The sequence below is a fragment of the Musca autumnalis genome, unplaced genomic scaffold (genome assembly GCF_047663935.1).
Source record: "Musca autumnalis isolate F117 unplaced genomic scaffold, ASM4766393v1 scaffold_5, whole genome shotgun sequence".
NCBI lineage: Eukaryota > Metazoa > Arthropoda > Insecta > Diptera > Muscidae > Musca > Musca autumnalis.
This window is the reverse complement of record NW_027412088.1, coordinates 20,514,660-20,537,319: the sequence shown is the minus strand read 5'-3', so window position 1 is coordinate 20,537,319 and position 22,660 is coordinate 20,514,660. Positions and strand designations below refer to the sequence as shown.

Sequence of the window (22,660 nt, the reverse complement as noted above, 5' to 3'; positions counted from 1 at the left end):
AGAAGACCCAAGAGATGCAGATCGACACCTACCACCTTTTTGTCGATTATAAAGCAGCCTTCGACAGCCCGCTACGTTCAAAGGTATTACAAACAATGTCTGAATTTGGTATCCCCGCAAAGCTCATCCGGCTTTGTAAAATGACATTAACTGACACGAGGTCCTCAGTTAAAATAGGAAAGAACCTCTCCGAAGAATTTGGTACCAAAAGAGGTTTCAGACAAGGAGACAGCCTTTCGTGTGATCTCTTCAACATCCTGCTGGAAAAGGTTATACGAGAGGCAAACGTCAAAAGAAGTGGCACAATCTACACCAATAGTCACATGTTACTTGCTTATGCTGATGATATAGACAACATGGGACGATCAGTAAAAGAAGTAACTGACACCTTTATGAAGATCGAAGGAGAATCTGCTAAAGTGGGTCTGGCGGTAAACGGTGAGAAGGCCAAGTTGATGGTGTCGACGCGCAATGCGTCCATTGAGCTCGGTCCGACTGTGGAAGTTGGTTCCTAAAATATTGAGGTAGTAAAAGACTTCGTCTACCTCGGCACCTCCGTAAACACAACAAACGACATCAGTTGTGAAATAAAAAGAAGAATTGTACTGGCCAACAGGTGCTACTTTGGTTTAAGTAAGCAGTTTAAAAACAAAGCCACATCTCGTCAAACAAAAATAACGCTCTACAAAACACTGATACTAGCCGTGCTGATGTATGGCTCCGAAGCCTGGGTACTTGCGCAAGCAGACATGGCAGTGCTTGGTGTGTTTGAGAGAAAAATTCTTCGAAAGATCTACGGACCAATCTGCGTTGACGGCTGCTATACAACGACATCAATATTGTTAAACGTATCGAGATGCAGCGATTGCGTTGGCTAGGCCATATCATAAGAATGAGCGATGATGAACCCGCTAAAAAGGCGTATAAATACGGACCGCTTGGCGGTGCACGCAGAATTGGCAGGCCAAGGAATAGATGGCGCAAAAAAGTGGATGATGAGATGAAAAGGCGCGGTATTCCAGAGTGCGAAGCAACAAATAGAGAGAAATGGAGATCTTTTCTTAGTTCGGCCTATGGAACAAATGTTCTGTAATGGGCCAGCTAAGTAAGTAAGTACGCTCGGGATATTACAGTCGCCTAAATTCATATTGGGCGGGAATCGATCGCACCGTGCAAGACATCTGCCCAGTATGTGGCATGGGCCCGCACAATACTAAGCACCTATTCAACTGCCCCGCCAAACCTACTCATCTAACTCCAGTGGATCTGGTTACATCCCATCTAAGTAGCCACTTTCCTGGAACTGGAGATAGACCCAGAGCCAGATTGAACAGGAGAACGAACATACAAACATAATAATAAAACACTGCTACAACAACAACATTTGGTCTGTTCCTTTACTTTTGAAAGTGGTAAAACCGGCTGAAGTAAAGGAACGCTTTTCGAATAAAAAGTGGTAAAACTTGAAGATTCTTCCACGTAAAGGAACAGTGCTATTATGTCGGGAAACATAGACTTGCCCATGCTCTAAACAATATGCCCCATCTTCTAGTCTGAAACGGATTTCGCCCAAACATACGTGGGATCTAAAATCAATATGTACTTCGACGAGGAACATTTTTTAATTAAAGTTTATATACCTTTGTTAACCTAAAGGCTAAGGGCATAACAAGATGTCATTTGTTTTGATTAATTTTAGTTTTTATTGTTTTTTTTTTTTTCTAGAAATAAATAGGGTTGGCCTGGGAACAAACCACCAAAAAAACTACCATGAAATTTAAACCCCAGAAAAAATCGGTCAATTTAATGGACCATTAAACATTGCGGTTGATCTTCTTCTAACACCACAATTATTTTGTGCGTTGAAAATGAAAGCGAAAAAGCGCTACAAACAAAACATGGCCAACAGGCCATAGAACTCGTCGCATAGAGGTCAAAAAGCGTTCAACAGGAAACACATTCCACGCGAGAGAAAAGAATGAGCGACCATTTCAATGACCCAAAGCTAGAAATGATGATGATATTGACCTTGAGTTGATTGTGGCCATAGAGTGTTTACCAACTATTTTCATTTTTAACCCCAACGACAATGAAAATGATGACACCATTAACCTTTTTATCTGCAATTGTGACTCTGGAAGAGGGGGGAGGAAAAAAGTCAATGATTGTGAGGCAATTAAAAAATGTTGAAATACGGAAACTAAAATAACACAAAATAATTACCAATAACCATTGGTAGGCAAAATATTTACAAAAATTTTTTAGAAAACCAAAAGATAATTCTATGTCAAATAAACATTGAATCAAAAACACACATACATATACTTACGTACATATGAATATAAATTTTATACCTAAAAAATTGACTGCATTTGTTTTTGTGTGTTTGAGTAATTTCTAACTGAGCCAGTGCATTGGACCATAAACTACTGATATTGACCAAATATTATTGTTGTTGTGGCCAATTGGTAATTTGACTACACACTTTGTCTCTTATCCACCTGTCCAATGATGGCGGGAGGGTTAGAGAGGTTATCAATTTTCAATTCGTATTAAGTGCTGCTTCTATATAAGTAGGGAAACACTTTCCAAATTGCAATCATTTTTCCACCAGTAACCCGCAAAAAAACAAATTCAGTGATTTTGAAAATATTTTCTAAAATGGCTTTGAAAATAAAATTTGTTTATAATGAAAATATTTTAAATTTATTTCCAATTTTTGTTGTCCTTTTGGAATTTGTAAGTCTCAGTGGTTTTTTGTTGTATTCCAACATATTTGTAATCTGATTTTTGTCATTTCATGCAGACTTTCACAGCGAATGCCGCCACAACCAATGCCATGATGGGAGCTTTTAACTGTTCACAGCCACCGAAATTTGATAATTTTGTAAGTATTTGAAAGTGGCCTCAAAAATACAATTAGGCAGACAGAATCAACAGAACCTAGGACTTAATGCTAAACTTAGATACAGTTTGGAGATGGACCATATCGATGCGAAGGATTGCAGGGACCTTCTCTCTAAAGGAGTAACCGATTTGGTACAAACTGCGCACATCGCTCTATTTCTTCCAGATATAGACTAAAGACGATTGTGAAATATATCAATCAATACCTTCAAAATGTCAACATGTCTTGGATAATTTTGAAATGTTTTAGAACGGGTAGTAATTCTTTCTGGGACATGCTTCAAAACCCCATACCGGCGCAACTAAATGAACTGATAAACCTATCTATCCACCGGAATCAAGGATGTGCCATATAAATGCACTACTTCGGGGACCTTCCCCACAACAGCTCCAAATTGTTAGTGAACGAGAACTCTCCAAGGCAACAATTGATTTGGTTCAAACTGTACACATCAACATATTTCCTCCAGGCATATACTATATTCGAATGTGGAATATATCGATCCATACCTTCGGATACCTTCCACACAAACTTTCAAAATTTTACGCATAAGTCACATTTAAGAACATGTCATGGATAGTTTTTAAATTTGTCAAACAGGTACTCTTCCGGACCCTAATTTGGACGATATATATATTTTTTTCGAGGACAAGTACTTTCTTCTTCAGATAATGTCCCATAAGCTCTAAAACCCCATGCCGGCAGCATCTAAATGAACTAAAGAACGGTTCTATCCACCAGATTGACTCGGAGGAATCTTCTACAAGAGTCATGTGTACATTAGAATGAAACAGGGAGTTCTTCAAGGTGGGATGATATCTCCGGAACTATTTAATAGCTATAGCTAGTCGTAACGTAAGTAGATGCTTGTACGATCTTGGAGTCAGGTACCTTCTTTGATGCCCTTTGTGAAAAACTGAACTCCTATTTAACTGAACTAACCTCCATGTTCCAAGAAATACCCGCCACTAAATCTACGGCCACCACATGGACTGCAAAAGGTGAGCATTGAGTTTAAACTTATGGCCGATGGTAGAAGAATAGAAGAATTCCGACCACCAGCTAACTCAAGATGGGGTCACATTCGACAGAATGTTCACGACGTCCGCGTATGTCACAGCTACGCGGCAAGCTGAGATGTAGAAACAGTATCCTCAAGTCCCTAGTCGGCAGCACTTGGGGTGCAGATAAAGACTCTTTGTTGGGCACATATAACGCGATAAGCTGGACATGTATCGCATTCCCCCCTGAAGAGCAACAGTTTAGGCTCAACTACACTTCGGATGATACAGCCGTCTAAATGATCGATGACAACGTACAAAGCATCCGCCGAGAATGCGGTACAGGCTCGCACGACACACTGAACCACTCAATCCCACGGCAGATGGTTCTTTTGTACCGAATTGACCCGAAACCAAAAGTGTTTCGGTCAGTGTCTGCCAACACAGCGACACTGCTTCTGCAACAACAACACTGCACCTCTTCAACTGCCCTATCAAACCTACCTACATCAGCGTTCCGGCCAGCGGCTGCCACCTCAGTGTACACGTGTTTGTATTTGTTTCGTTATTCTGCATTGGGAGCAGCATATCCCGCAATGCCTGTTCCGAATTCTTTTGATTCGTGCCGGGACGGAGGAAAACCCAGGACCAATTTATTTGTGCTCAGTTTGTCACATCCGCATCTTCACCCATATTCAACTTCGGTGATATGCAATAGATGACAGGAGGGGGTGCATCTAAGGGGTTGCTCTGGACTTGGACAGGGTCTATGTTGCTGCATGCTACGTGGATACATTCCACAGTGAGTCGTCGACAGATTACGAAACTCCCCCGCAGTCCCCTCGACATCAACTGCACACACAGCATTTAACACCAGCCGTTGCTGTCCCAATCCCAGAAAATGCATCCATTTTACAATTTAATTACAATGGACTCCGAGGTAAGATCGAGGAAATAGAAGATTTCATGAGTCGGAAGAACATCAAGGTCGCGGCGGTACAATAAACCAAGCTCAATAATTGGAGGTGGGGGATTAGCTTTTCTATTGCACCAGTCTGTCCAATACTGACCTATCTAGCTTGAGCCTGACTCTAATGACCCGTACATGGAATATATGGGAGTAGCAGTCAGGTGTGAAACTTCGAAGGTAGAGTTGCTTAGAGTTGGTAAATAGCTATATTTCAGGTTACAAACCTAGCATTAGACCGCTTTTGGTAGGTCATAACCGTCTGGTCTTGGTGTACCTTAATGCGCATCATAAGTTGTGACATTCGGTCCTCGATACAGCGCTGGCTGAGCAGATTGATAGCTCTACGTTTTGCTCTGTCAATGAGGACGCCCCTAGCAGAATTAGAGGAGAGTGTCACAGTTCGGCCGACACAACCATCGTGTCACCTGGTCTGACAAATGACGTTACCTGGCAACCCATCATTTCTCTTGGATCAGATCAACTCCCCACAATTGTCTTCATCAGCAGACCGCCCGATTTCATCACCTCTGAACGCCGCACTTTTTGTCAATCATGGGAAAGCTAATTGGGCGAGTTTCAAAGAGTTCATCAAACACCGCTTCAGAAATCTGTCCAATACTTTAGATGTTCAGGTAGCTGAAAGGACATTCCAAGACATCATCACTGCAGCTGCCGCTCGCCGTATATCTGCTGGTCCAATACCCGAAGTGAGACCAAACTTCCCAGCAGAGACGAGAGAATTAGCAAATGAGCGTGATGAGCTTCGTCGAGCTAACCCCTGTGACCCCAGAGTCAGGGAGCTGACACTGGAATATAACAGGCTGGTCGGCGAGCATAAGCGGAACGAGTGGTTAAATCATCTGAAGAGTTGCAACATTTGAGGCGGTATAGGTGAATTGTAGACAACGGTTAAGTCACTCTCGAACCCTGGAAAGAAGGAAGATAGGACCTCAGTCACGCTTGGCGACATTACCCTGACTGACCCGAAGAGGTGCGCAAGTTATTTCAATCGACAATTTGTCGAGCACCCCGGGGGTGACATGGCAAAGAGAAGAGCACTATGTCACATTAGATCTCTTCCTGCCGAGGATGAATCACCACAGTTTACAATGGATGATGTTGCGAATGCGATTAACAACGCTAAATCATCCAACGAGTTGGGCCCTGATGGAATCTCCATGGTAATGCTGAAACAGCTGGATGAGCTGGTAGAGGAGTATCTCCCTAAAGTTCTCAACCTTTTGCTAGCCACACTCCACTAAATCTACGAACCCTCTGTTCACCACATGGACTGCAAAGGTGAGCACTGAGTTAAATATCATGGTCGATGGTAGCAAAATTCCGACCACCAAATACCCCAAGATTCTAGGGATCACATTCGACAGCATGTTTACGACGTCCCCGCATGCCGCAGCTATCTGATAAGCTAAGAGGTCCTAAAGTCCCTAGCCGATAGCACTTGGGGTGCAGATAAAGAAACCTTTTTGGCCACATATAACACGATAGGCGTTATAAGCCTGTGGTAAGCTATGCGGTGCCAGTGTGGTCCGCGAAAATAAGTGCAACGGTCCAGTCGATAGAACCGGTCCGGTCCACCCAGGCATGACAGAAGGGATCTTCAAGGTCCAACACAAAAAGAGAGAACTCCTAGATCAACAAGCCTATCCAGCAGGTTTAAATAGCGTTCACACAGATGCAGTCGCAGATGTCATAAACAACTATCTTGTGAATGCGGTCGTCGGAGAACATAGCAGCTGAGAAATTTGCTGATCTGGACCTAGCCCTTCCACGACTGCTGCGATTGGAATTAAGATGCTGCCTGCTGCGCCAGGATTGACTTGGAGAAACCTTCGACCAGGGACCACCACCTCAACAATTATGTGTTTGCGTTCGTATAACTTTTTCACCATGGGAGCTGCAAGCCTGAATGCCGGATCTGAGCTCTTTTGATTCGTGGTGGTATAGAGAGAAACCACCAAGCAATGAATCTGTTCCGTTTACCAGACCCGCATTCACCATATATCGACTTCGGTGAGACGTAATGGGTGAACTTCAGATGCTGCTCGGGTCTTAGTCGACTCGATGACTACTGCGATAGGAGTTATTTTGCAGATTGCTGCGCCAGAGCATCGCCCAACGTGCCTCCACTTTCGTCGTCGGAACACAAGACGCCCCGCAGTCTCCCCAACAGCAGCAAACGCATCTTACACCTAGGTTTTCAGCGGGCTCCGCAACAAAGTGATCAATGTTGTATGAGCGTTATGAGTCGAAGAAACATCATGGTCGCCGCGATCCAGGAAACAAAGATCACCGTCACCTGTAGCTTGCAACGTTGCGATAATTACAACTTGTTGCTGAAGGATAGTACAAGAAGTGGAGAATGAGTCGAATTCATCGTCGTCAGAATACGAGAGGCCAGTCCCTCCAACAGCAGCAAATGCAGCATCTTAAAGAACGTTTAGCTTCCTGCACCGGGCGAAGTTGTAGACATGGTGATTTGAAGAAACATCATGGTCACCACGACCCAGGAAACAAAGCTCACCGTCATCTGCAGCTAACAACGTAGCAATGATTACAACTTTTTGCGGAATGATCATACAAACAGCGGAGGAGGAGGAGGAATTGCCTTCCTTATACACCAGTCTGGCCAGTACAGGCCTATCACGCCTGAGCTTGGCTTTAGTGAACCAACCATTCATGAAATATAAGACTGTAGTTCTAAAGTAAAGGACAGCTAAGGTAGAGATATGAATAACTTTAATACTCATCATGAGGATATAGCGCTGACTGAACAAATTGGCGAATCGTACAGACCGATTTCCCTTTTGTCGCCTGTAAGGAAGATTCTTGACTACTCCTTCCCGTTCGAGGGCATAGAGAAGACTTCCTCTCAGTCAAGTTGGATAATAAGCTATTCGTTTCTTGAATTTAGAAATAAGAATTCGAAGACCCGCAGAGTGAAACAGGGAGTTCCCCAAGACGGGGTGATATCTCCGAAAGTGTTTAACCTCTACCTTCCTGAAATCCCACCTCCTCCAGACGTCATATCCCATCGGAACCCACTTTTACACTGTTCACCATCTGAACGTTTTAAATGAAGTGGTGTCCTGATTCCAACCACTAACTACCCCAAGATATTGGGCGTATCGATCGATAGCATGTTCAAGCTACATCTATTTTCTATAGGATCAGGAGTGGGAACAAGGTCCTCAAGTTGCTGACAAAGAAACGTTTCTGATATCTTGCAAGGCATTGAGCCGGTCTGTTACCAGAGGGTGCAGTGATACAATTTTCAAATGCAATGCCGCCCTTAGGATTGCTACAAGGCGCCTCCTCATGATACCAATGAACCATCTTTATTACGAAGATGTACGAGTGCTTCAGCACAACAAGTTTTTATCGACACAGTACCTGTTTGGCTGTGAGCATCCCTACCACAATCTAGTAGGCAGGTTTCCCACACCCAGGTACATCAGGAGAGGTCTTCATGATCTAAAGAAATGCCTTGAAGTTCGTTTTTTTCCGAGGAGTTAGTTACCTGCTCGGCATTGGGCAATGGCAGCTGCATAGGAGGTCGATGGGTTCATGGGGTCTTCTGAAGATCGAAACCACTTCACATGCTGTAAATGATGTGAAGTTGGTAGTTTCTCAGTTCTTCCAGTCGCCTTGACTTCCTTATATCCTGTGGAGATTTTTTTGGTCTGTTTCTCCTTAACCCTTGCCTTCCGAGTTTGAGTTGGGCTTAGAGTCAAAACCCCTCGCCAAATTTTAACCTTTACGAAAATCATTTGGTTTAGGAGTACGCTCTTTAGCCTTTATCATTTCGCTCTGGATTGAGCTCAGCCTCGGAGTAGTGATCGACTGCATCTTTTTGCTTTTCTTTTCGTTTTACCTCGCAGCCTATTTAGAAGTTTTGGTTTGAGCAACAACAGGTACAGCACATTTATTGTGCTTCGTATCCTTAACATTCTGGCAGTTCTGCCATTGACTGTTGTTGGACCCTATTGCAACCTGCCTTTGAAGTTCTTTACCGGCAGGCGCATGCGACCAGCTGGAACTAAGCTTGCTGCCAGTTGAGCATTAGAGTAGTGCGATTCTTTAACTCATTTCTTGAGTTACCGACAAAAATCGGTAAAATAAAAATTTTTATAATTTCGGCACTTAACCATGTTTGTCGGTAAGTTAGCGACGAATAGAAAGTAGTCGTAAACTTCTACCTACTTCTAGTAAGAGTGTTGTCAACATTTATTTAATTTTACCGATTTTTTTTTTCGGTAACACAAAAAATAAGTTAGAGAATCCTACTACTGGCCCCCTTCAGCGATTTTACTTTCGTCTTTCCTAGTGTACTGGGCTAGGATCACCGTAGTGTTCAGCTTGTCGTCAGTTAGGGTCAAATTGAGAGGCATGTCCATTTTACTCGGGTCTTCCCTCGTATACTTGAGTGGGATCACCGTAGAGTCCAGCACGTCATCAGTTAGGATCAAGTTGAAAGGCATGTCCTGATTCTGCCTTTCTGAAACAATTTTTTCCATTTTGTCGAGAAGTACCCTACTTTGTCTCTCCAAGCTATTCTCAATAGTCTTCAGAGCCTCGTCTAGGTCGTCCCGCCCAAAGAATTAGTCCTGTCAGCCGTGCGGAATTGTTTGCACCAATCTTGGCTTCATAATTGTGCTTAAGAATCGCCAGCCCATCAACTTTCCTATCGTTAGTATTGTGTGCACTTGTAGCAAATACGGATGCAGGTGCTAAGGCATCCACACCTAAAACAACCGGATCACAATCACATGATCTCGACAACACATGGCTTGTGGTCTCAAAAACGCTTGCCCCCACCACTGGGTTATTTAGGCCCTGTGCCGTAACTTTATTTCGTTTATTTTTCCTACCCATTGTAGTTGTTTATTTGAGAGGAAGTACCCAGTTCCATTTTTGCTCCACGGGGGATCCATGATATCTGCAGAGTGCAGAGGAGAGAGGAGCAGAGATCTATTAGAGATTATTCTCTCTTAGATGCCACTTCTCTAATCTCAGCATACTGAAGATCCAGAGGATCCCCAAGGTTGCAGAGGCATATTGAATTAGGTCTGTCGAAGATTACTCTCGGACAGATATGATTCAACAAGTCGCAACAATCCACTTCCCAACCGACAACCAAAAAGACTTTCATAGTAGGAGTATTGCATCTCCCTTGGGTGTTTAAGGTAACTTCTCGGATGGTGTTGACATGTTAATAGCGGGTAGTCGGTACGATCATGCTACATATATTTTTTGAATTTTTTCCCAAAGGACTACTTTGCCCGGAATAACACCTAAAATAATACTTACTTACTTAGCTGGCCCATTACAGAACATTTGTTCCACAGACCGAACTATGAAAAGATCTCCATTCCTCTCTGTTTTTCGCTTGACTTTTTGGAATACCGCGCCTTTTCATTTCTTCATCCACTTGTGTGCTCCATCGAAGCTTAGGCCTGCCAATTCTGCATGCACCGCCATGTGGCATGTATTCATACGCCTTTTTAGCGGGTTCATCATCGCTCATTCTTATGATATGGCCTAGCCAACGCAGTCGTTGCATCTCGATACGTTTAACTATATTCATGTCTTTGTATAGCTGATATAGTTCGTGGTTCATACGACGTAGATATTCACCGTCAACGCTAATCGGCCCGTAGATCATTCGAAATATTTTCCTCTCAAACACACCAAGCACTGCCTTATATGCTTGCGCAAGTGCTCATGCTTCGGAGCCATACATTAGCACGGGTAGTATCAGCGTTTTGTATAGTGTTATTTCTGTTTGACGAGATGTGGCTTTGTTTTTAAACTGCTTACTTAAACCATAGTAGCTTCTGTTGGCCAATACAATTCTTCTTCTTATTTCAGAACTGATGTTGTTTGTTGTGTTTATGGCAGTGCCGAGGTAGACGAAGTCTTTAACTACCTCAAAACAACTTTCACAGTTGGTCCGAGCTCTATGGACGCTTTGCGCGTCTACACCATCAATTTGGTCTTTTCGCCGTTTACCTCCAGACCCACTTTCGCAGATTCTGCTTCAACCTTCCTAAAGGTATCAGTTACTTCCTTTACTGATCGTCCCGTGATGTCTATGTCATCAGCATAAGCAAGTAACATGTGGCTATTGGTGTAAATTGTGCCATTTCTTTTGACATTTGCATCTGGTATTACCTTTTCCAGCAAAATGTTGAATAGGTCACACGAAAGGCTGTCTCCTTGTCTGAAACCTCTTTTGGTACAAAATTCTTCTGAGAGGTTCTTTCCAACTTAAACTGAGGACCTAGTATCAGTTAAAGTCATTTTACAAAGCCGAATGAGCTTTGCGGGGATACCAAATTCAGACATTGCATGGAATACCTTTGAACGTAGTTGGCTGTCGAAGGCTGCTTTATAATCGGCAAAAAGGTGATATGTGTCGATCTGCATCTCTTGGGTCTTCTCTAGGATTTGCCGCAGGGTAAATATCTGGTCAATGGTGGACTTGCCAGGTCTAAAGCCGCATTGGTATGGTCCAATTATTTTGTTGACCATGGGCTTTAGTCGTTCGCGCAATATCCCTGACACTATCTTGTAGGCAATAGGGAGAAGACTTATGCCCCTATAGTTAGAGCATACAGTGTTATCTCCTTTCTTGTGGACGGGACATAGGATGCTCAGGTTCCAATCGTCGGGTACGCGTTCTTCCTGCCAGCTAACTAGCTGATGCATACACCTTATCAGCACGTCGCCTCCGGTTTTAAACAGCTCGGCTGGTAAGCCATCGGCTGTTTTATTATTCTTCAGCCGGTTGATTGCTGTTTTTACCTTATCTCGGCCGGGCGGTATACATTCTTTACCATCTTCTGGGATTGGATCTATGGTATCATCGCCTTCGCTACTATTGGATATCAGCAGATTGCAGAAATGTTCCTTCCATATCCTTAGCACGCTATCTGTATATGTTACTTGCTGGCCTCTACAGGAGGATGTGCCTGTACCAAAGCCCTCTGTTTGATGTTTCACTCTTTGATAGAATTTTCGGACTTCATTCTGGCTTCTGTACATCTCGATTTTTTCACACTCCCGCTTTTCCATTTCTCTCTTTTTCTTGAGGAAAAGACGTTTCTCCTCTCTCTCCTTTTCTCCCGATATCTCTCTCGTGCGCTACGCGTTGCTACTGATTGTAAAGTAGCTCTATATGCCGCATTTTTCTCTTCGGTAGCAGCACGACACTCTTGGTCATACCATGAATTCCTTTGTGGAGGTCTCTGGTATCCAAGTATGGATTTTGCGGCTGTTTGCATGGAGTGGGCAATATGTTGCCATTGTGTTGTTATGTTATCGAGACAAGGAGTGATCGCATTAAGCAATTGGGCTAGTTGAGTGGAATATGCTGTGGCTATCTGTTGTGTTTGCAGCCTATCGATGTCCAATTTCCGAATTGTGTCTGTTCGTGCTTTATTTGCAACGTTTAGACGGGTACGTACCTTTGCTGCAACAATGTAGTGGTCTGAATCAATGTTTGCGCCTCGGAACGATCGTACATCCAACACGCTCGATGAATGTCTTCCATCTATCACAACATGATGAATTTGATTACTTGTTCTTTGATCTGGAGACAGCCAGGTGCCCTTATGAATATCGAGATGATTAAATCTGGTACTGCTAATGTTTCTTGCAGCTGCAAAGTCATGTCAGATACCATTGTCAGATGTTTCACTGTGGAGACTAAATTCCCGACTGTTGGGCCAAAGATATTCTCCTTTCCAATTTTGGCATTAAAATCGAAAAGTATAATTTTAATGTCATGTTAAGGGCAACGGTCATATGTTTCTTCTAAGCGCTCGTAAAATATATCTTTGGTCTGTTCGTCCTTTTCTTCAGTGGGAGCATGAGCGCAAATAAAGCTGATTTTGAAGAATTTAGCTTTTATTCGAATTGCAGCAACTCTTTCATTCACTGGGGTGATGTTGGATACCAGATGTTTTAGTCTTCGACTAACTACAAATCCGCAACCAAACTCATGCTTTACGTCATGGCAGCTATAATACAGTGCGTCACCTTTAGGTGTTGTTGTGACGCCTTTCCCAATCCATCGTATTTCCTGTATGGCAGTAATATCGGCCTTGTACTTTTCAAGTACGTCTGCCAATGCAAAGACTGCACCTTCCAGGTGCACATTCGCAGATCATGGTCCTTAAAACGTTTGCGGGGTTCATCAACTTTAGAGGGGTTTGTTTTTATTTTCTTTCGTTTCTTCATAGTAGGCAGTTTTTTCTAGGGGAGGGTTACTAACCCGATGCCTGAACCCAAGTTTTTAACGTTCTTATGGGTGAACGCGTGCACATGTTAGCTCACTACCTTTAACGTGTGTTAAAGGCAGTTACCCAGGTGACATCACGGGGAGGTCAGTATCCACTTGAGATGAAAGAGGGACCAAGATAAATCCTGGGCTTTGCCATGTTAAAACCGGTCAGGACCGTTCCTTGGTATCTTCCATCCCCTACGTCACCCCAAAATAATACAATATACCGAATTTTTATTCCAACAACTATGTATGCAACCGTTTTAAATTTTCTATAAAAATCGCGACTCAAAATTCTATTTTATTTATTTATTTTCAGGACATCAGTAAATGTTGTAGATTACCCAACATCAACCTGGGAGCAGCAGTTGAAAAATGCCATAAATATGTTAAAGCCTTAAAGTCACATAATCCAAATTATCCAGTCTATGCTCATGTGGTAAGTGAAATACAAATTGAATCTATTCAAAATAAAATAGGCAATATTGAAGATAGAAATGTCATATTATCTTCAACACATTATCAGTCATTGTGGATTTCATTTTGATATGAAATCCTTGAATCTTCTTCCTAAGCTATAATTTGATTTATTGTTAGCCAAGAAACTAGTCATAACCTATAAAATGACTAATAAAATAAGGCTTATAAAGGAAATAAATCTAAAAAAAATCCTTATTATTTACATGTTATTCAAATCTCCTATTTTTTGTTTTATTTCATTTGTCTTATATTTTTCGTTCCGATCCCATTAAAAATGATGACCATTAAATTTATGTTTGTGTGCGCGCCCCTTGTCTGTTGTCATCATCTTCATCAACAACCAGTGCTATCCTGAATGTATCTATCGTGAAACAGGTTCCCTTATTGATGGCGATATTCATATGGAGACTGTCAAAAACTTTTTGCAAAATAACATTGAACAACGTGATAAGATTATTGTGCCGACCATTGTGACATCCTTTCAGACATGCTTGGCTAATAGTACGTATTGACATTTGTGTGTGAGTGATGTTATATAGCAATATTTAAACGGATTTATAGCAATTTAAACCTTTTTAATATAAGTTCTAAGATCACCGTAATATTTTTATTTTTAACTCCACATCTACTTACATCAAACCTAGGCAATGAGGGTATAAGTGTTATATATCATGTAGTCCTTTACTTTCTTGCCTGGCTTTTTACATTTAACACTCATGTCTAACATAACTATCATCCTCTTATGTCACAAAATATTATTATCTAAAATTCCACATTTCATGCATCATGTGTAACACCGCAAAACTATTCTCCTCCTTCCCACCACACACCACTCAATATTTGTCATACCCATATCTCCACTTCACACAAAAACATTGTCAAAGCCATACTCAAATTACGTTCCCAAAAGGCAAAGAACATTCATCTCAAAAGATAAATTGCCTATCGTTATGTCTAATAACCACGTAAACTATCAAAAAACAAAGAAAATTTCCCACATGATTTCCATTACATCCATAACAAAACCAAAAAAAACTTTTTACAATTCTCATTTGTATCCTTTATCTATTGCCTTTTTTCCTTTCCTTTTGTTTTATGTCGTTTGTCGTCGTCGTCATCATCATCGTTGTTTGCAGTCAAAAACACAATGCAGGCCAAAGGCATAAAAACTTATCCGAAAATCGATGGCTTAGGCTGTTCTCCATATGCCAGCATGGTTTATGGCTGTGTTAATGCTGAAACATTCCTACATTGTCCCCCTGAGATGTGGCAGGATGAAAGTTCATGTAATATGGCCAAAAACTTTGCCCTACAATGCAACCCTTTGCCGCACGTACCATTACCGATGATTTAATTATGGCTAAGCGGATCATAATTGGCCCAAGAAATGCTGCTGTTGTTGTTAATGTTTCATTTCCCCTAAGGTTATACTTAGTTTTAAGTTGTAAATTACATAAGCTGAAATACACACATATGCATGTATGTGTATATGTATCTGCTTGATTTTTTAAATAAATATAAACTTAATATACAAAAGAAATTAGTGATAATTGAAACTAGAACCTTTGGAATTTGAAATGTGGGTATGTGTAATTGGTGAGAAATGGGTAATTGGTGAGAAAGGCTGGGTTCTCGGTATTTTAAAATGGGAAATTTACTAAACGGATAAAGCTATAATCGTGAAATTTTGAATGTGGACCACTGTTAAAATAATAATAATAATATTTATATTTATAATAATAATAATAATAATAATAATAATAATAATAATAATCTATATATATAAAAGAGCTTAGTGATGACTGAGTGAGTGAGTGAGTGACTGACTGACTGACTGGCATATCATCGCCCAGACGAAACCGCTGAAGCTAGAAAGCTGAAATTTTGACTGTGGGTTGCTGTTGGTGTGTAGGGCTGAGATAAGGCTGGGTTTTTGGAAATTCGACCTAGAAGGGTACGAAAAGTACAAAAAGGTACTAAATATGGTACCCTTTGTATTAGGCAAACGGGAAAAGCTAGAATTCTGAAATTTGGAATGAGCATAACTGATGGAGAGCTAGAAAGATGTACCAAAGGGTTTTTCGAAATTCCACCTCTAAGTGTACGAAAAGTGCTAAAAGTTACAAAATTTAGTACCAGTTTTATATTTTGAACGGATTTAGCTAGAAACTTGGAATTTGGTATGTAAATGAAGGTTTGGAAGTGGTGTTATAAAAGGAAATGGTTTAGGAAATTCGTACTCATGTGTACGAAAAGTACTAAATGGTACTAAATTTAGTACAATTTCGATTTGGGTGAACGGATAGAGCTGGAAACCTGAAATTTGGAATTAAGATTACTGACGGAGTATAGGATTGAGATATGGGGGTAGTTTTGGAAATTCGTTCTTATGTGTACGAAAAGTACTAAATGGTACTAAATTTAGTACAACTTGGATTTGGGTGAACGGATAGAATTCGAAAACTGAAATTTGGAATTAAGATTACTGTTGGCGTGTAGGATTGAGATAGGTTTGGAAATTCGTAAATTATGTGAACGAAAAGTACTAAATGGTACTGTATTTAGTACAACTTGGATTTGGGTTAACGGAAATAGCTGGAAACCTGAAATTTGGGATTAAGATTACTGTTGCAGTGTAGGATTGAGATATGGGGTAGTTTTGGAAATTTGTACTTATGTATGTGTACGAAGAGTACTAAATGGTACTAAATTTGGTAGAATTTGTAATTGATTGAACGGATAGGTCTGGAAACCTGAAATTTGGAGTTAAGGTTACAGTTAGAGTGTGGGATTGAAGAAGATTTGGAAATTCGTAATTATGGGTACGAAAAGTACTAAATAGTACTAAATTTGGTACAATTTGTATTTGGAGGACGAATAGAGCTGGAATCCTGAAATTTGGCATTAAGATTACTGTTGGAGTGTAGGATTAAAGTGGTTTTAGAAATTAGTACTTATGGGTACGGAAAGTTTTAAATGGTACTAAATTTCGTACAATTTCGATTTGGGTGAAAGGATAGAGCTGGAATCCTGACATTTGGAATTAAGATTACTGTTGAAGTGTAGGATTGATGTGTTTTGGAAATTTGTACTTATGGGTACTAAAAGTTACAAAATTTAGTACAAGTTGTATATTTTGAAGGGATTTAGCTGGAAATTTGGAATTTGGTATGTAAATGAAGATTGGGAAGTGGTGTTTATAAAAGGAAGTGGCTTAGGAAATTCGTACTCATGTGTACGAAAAGTACTAAATGGTACTAAATTTAGTACAATTTGGATTTGGGTGAAAGGATAGAGCTGGAAACCTGAAATTTGGAATTAAGACGGAGTATAGCATTGAGATATGGGGATAGTTTTGGAAATTCGTACTTTGTCTACGAAAAGTACTAAATGGAGCAAAATTTAGTACAACTTTGATTTGGGTGAACGGATAGAGTTCCAAACTTGAAATTTGGAATTAAGATTACTGTTGGAGTGTAGGATTGAGATAGGTTTGGAGATTCGTAAATTATGTGAACGAAAAGTACTAATTGGTACTATATTTAGTATAACTTGGATTTAAGTTAACGGAAATAGCTGGAAAACTGAAATTTGGGATTAAGATTACTGTTGCAGTGTAGGATTGAGATATGGGATAGGTTAGGAAATTTGTACTTATGTGTACGAAACGTACTAAATTTGGTACAATTTGGAATTGATTGAACGTATAGGTCTGGAAACCTGATAAGGTTAAATTTGGAGTGTGGGATTGAAGAAGATTTGGAAATTCGTGATTATGGGTGCGAAAAGTACAAAATAGTACTAAATTTGTTACACTTTGTATTTGGGTGAACGGATAGAGCTGGAATCTTGAAATTTGGAATTAACATTACTTTTGGAGTATAGGATTGAGGTAGTTTTGGAAATTCGTACTTATGGGTACTGAAAGAAAAAAATGGTACTAAATTTGGTACAATTTGTATTTGGTGAACGAATAGAGCTGGCATCCTGAAATTTGGAATAAAGATTAATGTTGGAGTGTAGGATTAAAGTAGTTTTGGAAATTAGTACTTATGGGTACGGAAAGTTTTAAATGGTACTTAATTTCATACAATTTCGATTTGGGTGAACGGATAGAGCTGGAATCCTGAAATTTGGAATTAAGATTATTGTTGGACTGTAGGATTGAGGAAGTTTAGGAAATTCATACTTATGGGTACAAAAAGTACTAAATGGTACTGAATTTGGTACACTTTGGATTTGGAATTAAGATTACTGTTGAGTTGTAGGATTGAGGGAGTTTTGTAAAATTCGTACTTATCGTTATGATAAGTATTAAATTTCGTACAATTTAGATATGGTTGAACGGAGAGAGCTGGAATTCTGAAATTTGGAATTAAAGTTACTGTAAAAGTGAAGAATTGAGGTACTTTTGGAAAATCGTACTTATGGGTACGAAGAATACTAAATGGAACAATGTTTCGTACAATTTGATAATGGACGAACAGATACTGCTTGAATTCTGAGATTTGGAATCAATATTAATGTTGTTATTTTGTATAATTGTCAGTGTAGGGTTGAGACATGTGGTTTCCAAAATACGTACGATAAGTTTACGAAAATTACTAAATGGTACTCAATTTGTTGTTGGGTGTGGGGACGGAGCTGGAATCTGTATTTTTGGAGTTAGGGTGGGTATTGGTGTGTAACATTTGTATATTTACGAAGAGTACTAAAGATGTATAAATGTTGTATCGGGTGTAGGCACGGGTGGAATTTTAAACTTTTTTTGTGGGGTTAAGATATGGAGATGGTTTTGGAAATGCATACTATAAAAGGTAGTAAGTGATATAGAATTTGATATAATTTTTATTGTGTAAAGGGGTTAGTAGGAAGTTTTGGAATTTTAGAAGGAGGTTTCGGAAATTCGTTCTTATGTATTTGTAAAGTACTATAATTTAGTTTGGGGGAACTGATAGAGCTGGAAATGAGAATCGCGTTTGGTACAAATGGTTGATATAAGAAAGTAATTTTTTGAGGTTATACCCACGTGTATGAAAAGTACTAAATTTGGTACGATGAACGATCATATAAGTAGTTTTTTAATGCGTACAAATTCTGAAATTTGGTATGAGAGTCGTTAATGGCTGAAATGATATTGGAAATATCTAATATTAGGTAACAAAAAAGTACTAAATGGTACTGAAACTTGGAATTAAGATTACTGTTGGAGTGGAGGATTTAAGTAACCTTTGAAATTCGTTCTTATGTGTACCAAAAGTACTAAATTATACTTAACGTGATAAAATTTAAATTTGGTTAACGCATCGAGGTAAAGTCCTCAAATATAGAACTAAGATTACTGCCGGAGTGGAGGATTGAGTTAGTCATTGAAATTTACACTTTCGTATGAAAAGTATTAAATGGTACTAAATTTTGTATACGGAATTCGGAAATTTGGTACTATAGTTGCTGTTGGTGTGTAGTTTTGAGTTATGGATGTCATTGTGGATATACGTACCATAAAAGGTAGAGCTGAAATTGTGAAATTCGGCATTAGGATAGCGGTTGGGGTACTGAATGGAGATAAGGATCATTAAATAGGTATCGCTGTTGCGATATAGTTTTTGATATAGGGATGTAAGTTTTGAAACTATTACCTATTATTAGTACTAAATTTGGTACCGTTTTGTTGTTGCATAAAGGGATATAGCTGGAATTTCGCATTTTTGTTTAGGTTCAGTGTTAGTTTTTAGATAAGGAGGTTTTTTATATGCCAAATTAGGTATGGAGGTCACTGAGGGCCAAGGTATTGAGCTGTTGTTGGAAATGCGGAAATACATTTTGATATCACAAATTCCGAAATTACAACTACTTCGGTTGGAAAAAGTGGATACAACTACCCGCACCGTTGTAATGCGACAAGGTTTTCTTTTTTTAGAAATTGGAACTAAAGGTGTACGAACAATATTAAATTAAAAATCATTTAAAATAGGTGTTGATACATAATTTTTTTTTTCATATTAAGAATTGTTTATTTGTATATTCTTCATTTTCCGCATACGAAGTAGCGGGCATTTTGCTAGTAATAATAATAAGAGAATAAAAAATAAGAAGTAGAAAAAAAGTGATTCGATATCAGGTCTTAAAGTGAACTTATCCGAAATTTTGTATGGGAGGTACCAGATGGTGTGGACAAATATAGTCCATATTTGAACCTGATCTATATCTGGTAGATATATTAGGTTGTGTAAAGTATGGACCAATTCGGTCACTCCCTTCAAAAGTTACCGTACGAACAATTTTTCCGAACATTTTTGAAATTTTGTGGGGGAGGTACCTGAAGGAGTGGAATTATATGGCTTATCTTCGAAGTTAAACTATGTTTGGACAAAATATTACTCAGGCCAAATGTTGGACCCAATCGGCAGATCCGTTCGAGAGTTATCTTGCGCTTCAACCACCTCACACGGTGTCATAGGGGTTTTTTGCAACTTTGGGGCTATTTTCTCTGGAAGTATGGACTTGCCCCTGATGAAACTTTTACCGTTGTTTGGGGGGCAGTGAAGTTGTTACAACAAAAATTCCAGAGCAACAAAGCGATTCCAGAGCAGGTCCTAAACTGAACTTATCCCAAATTTTGTGTGGAAGGTACCCGAAGGAGTGGACAGATTGAGTCCATATTGAAACCTTATCTAAGTCTGGTACAAATTCCATGATATGCAAAGTATGGACCAAATCGGTTACTCCCTTAAAGAGTTATCGTGCGCACAAATTTTCCGAACATTTTCGAACTTTTGTGTGGGAGGTACCAGAAGGAGTGGACCGATATAGCCCATCTTCGAACTTAAACTAAGTTTGGGCAAAATATTACGATAGCCAAAATTTGAACCGAATCGATGCATTCCTTCGAGAGACAGACAGACAGACGGACGGACATTGCTCAATCGACTCCAAATTGTCTGAAACACATTTCGTCCAAACATACTTGGGGTCTAAAACCATTATTTCGATGAGGCACATTTTGCCCGTATGAAAGTGTATTTACCCTCGTTAGCATAAATGCTGAGGGTATAAATATGAAATATATGTTATATAAAAAATAAAATATAAAATTTCTTTTTTGATTTTATTTGACCTTTGAAGATGCAATGTAAACTATTGCGAAATATTGGTAACAACAAAATAAATAACATCCCAATAAAGACCTTAAGCGCAAAAAAACACTCGTCCTTTGTTTAAAACATTAAATATAAAAATATATAATATAAAACATAAAATATATAAAACATTAAAAATATATAAAATATAAATAAAAATTATAAAATATTAAATATAAAAATATAAAATATAATATCTATATATCTACATATAAAAGAGCAGTGAGGTGAGGTATTCACTGACTGACTGACTGATTCATTAGCGCCCAGACGAAACCGCTGAAGCTTGAATGTTGAAATTTTGGGTGTAGGTTGCTGTTGGTGTGTAGGGGTGAGATAAGGCTGGGTTTTTGGAAATTTGACCTAGAAGTGCACGAATAGTACTAAATTTAGTACAATTTGGATTTGGGTGAACGTATAGAGCTGGAATACAAACATTTGGAATGAGGGTCACTGATGAAGAGTAACAATGAAAGGTTTTTGGAAATTCGAACTATAAGGGTAAGAAAAGTACTAAATGGTACTAAATGTAGTACAATTTGGATTTGAGTGAACGGATAGAGCTGGAATCCTGAAATTTGAAATTAGGGTCACTGATAGAGAGTAGCAACGAAAGGTTTTTAGAAATTCGAACTATAAGTGCAAGAATAGTACTAAATTTAGTACAATTTGGTTTGGGTGAACGGATAGAGCTGGAATCCTGAAATTTGGAACGAGAATCATGAAATCATGAACGGTTTTTGGAAATTGGAATTAAAAGTTTACGAAAAGTACTAAATAGTACTCAATATAGTACAATTTGGATAAGGGTTAACGAATAGGGCCGGAATCCTGAAATTTGGAATGGGGGTCACTGATGAAGAGTATGAAAGATGTACCAAAGGTCAAAAAGTCCTACATGGTAGTGAGTTTAGTATGATTTGGATTTGAAGAGCTGGAATCCTGAAATTTCAAATTAAGATTACTGTTGGAATATAGAAAATATAGAATTGAGATATGGAGGTAGCTTTGGAAAATCGTACTAATGTGCACGAAGCAGTACTAAATGGTACGAAATTCGCTATAATTTGTATTTTCGTGAAAAGATTATTGTTGGAGTGTAGGATTGAGGTAATTTTGGAAATTTGTACTTATGGAAAAGTGCTAAAAGGAACTACATTGGCTATAAATTGGGTTTAGGTGAACGGATAGTGCTGAGATATGAAAGTACATTTTGGAAAATCGTGTACGAAAAGTGCTAAATGGTACAAAATTTGGTACCTTTTGGTATTTGCCATATGGTATAGAATTTTGTACAATTTGTGATTTTGTAAAGGGTAGAACTGGAATTTTGAAATTCGGTATTAGATTAGCAATTGGTGTTTCGAGTGGAGGTAGGGAGGAGGTTTTGAAAATTCGTACTTATTTATACAAAAAGTACTAAATAGTACTATAATGGGTTTCAGGGGAAAAGATAAAGCTGGAAAAGTGAATTGGGGTTAGGATATATGTTGAATATAAGGAAGTAATTTTTGAAACGTTTACCTATGTATACGAAAAGTTGGGTAACATGTTGGAACCAAAACCATTTTGGTATTGTGTAAACATTTAAGGTACTAAATTTGGTGTTTGGTGTAGGAACAAAGCTGGGATTATATTATTTGGAAATACGCTATTTGTACAAAAAATACGAAATGGAAAAATATTTGTTATGAAGATCACTCTAAAATTTGAGACAAAGTTCTGAGTTTGATAAATTGTACTGAATATTGTTCCATTGATTTGATGTTATCGCCAAGGTGTTTCTAAATAATGTACTGAAATTAAGTAGTGAAACGTGAAGTATCTTTTCAAAAATGTTTTTGTTCTAACCGCTTT

At 39.2% G+C, this 22,660-nt stretch overlaps 1 protein-coding gene across 1 annotated transcript in view; it reads left to right on the top strand.

Moving 5' to 3' along the window:
- Positions 1 to 22,660, top strand: part of LOC141406218 (uncharacterized) — a 51,904-nt gene that overhangs the window by 21,945 nt on the left and 7,299 nt on the right. Inside the window, exons 2-3 of the mRNA XM_073991418.1 lie at positions 2,807 to 2,887; positions 13,504 to 13,623. Coding sequence (XP_073847519.1) covers positions 2,807 to 2,887; positions 13,504 to 13,623 — 201 coding nt within the window. The remainder of the gene's footprint in view (positions 1 to 2,806; positions 2,888 to 13,503; positions 13,624 to 22,660) is intronic.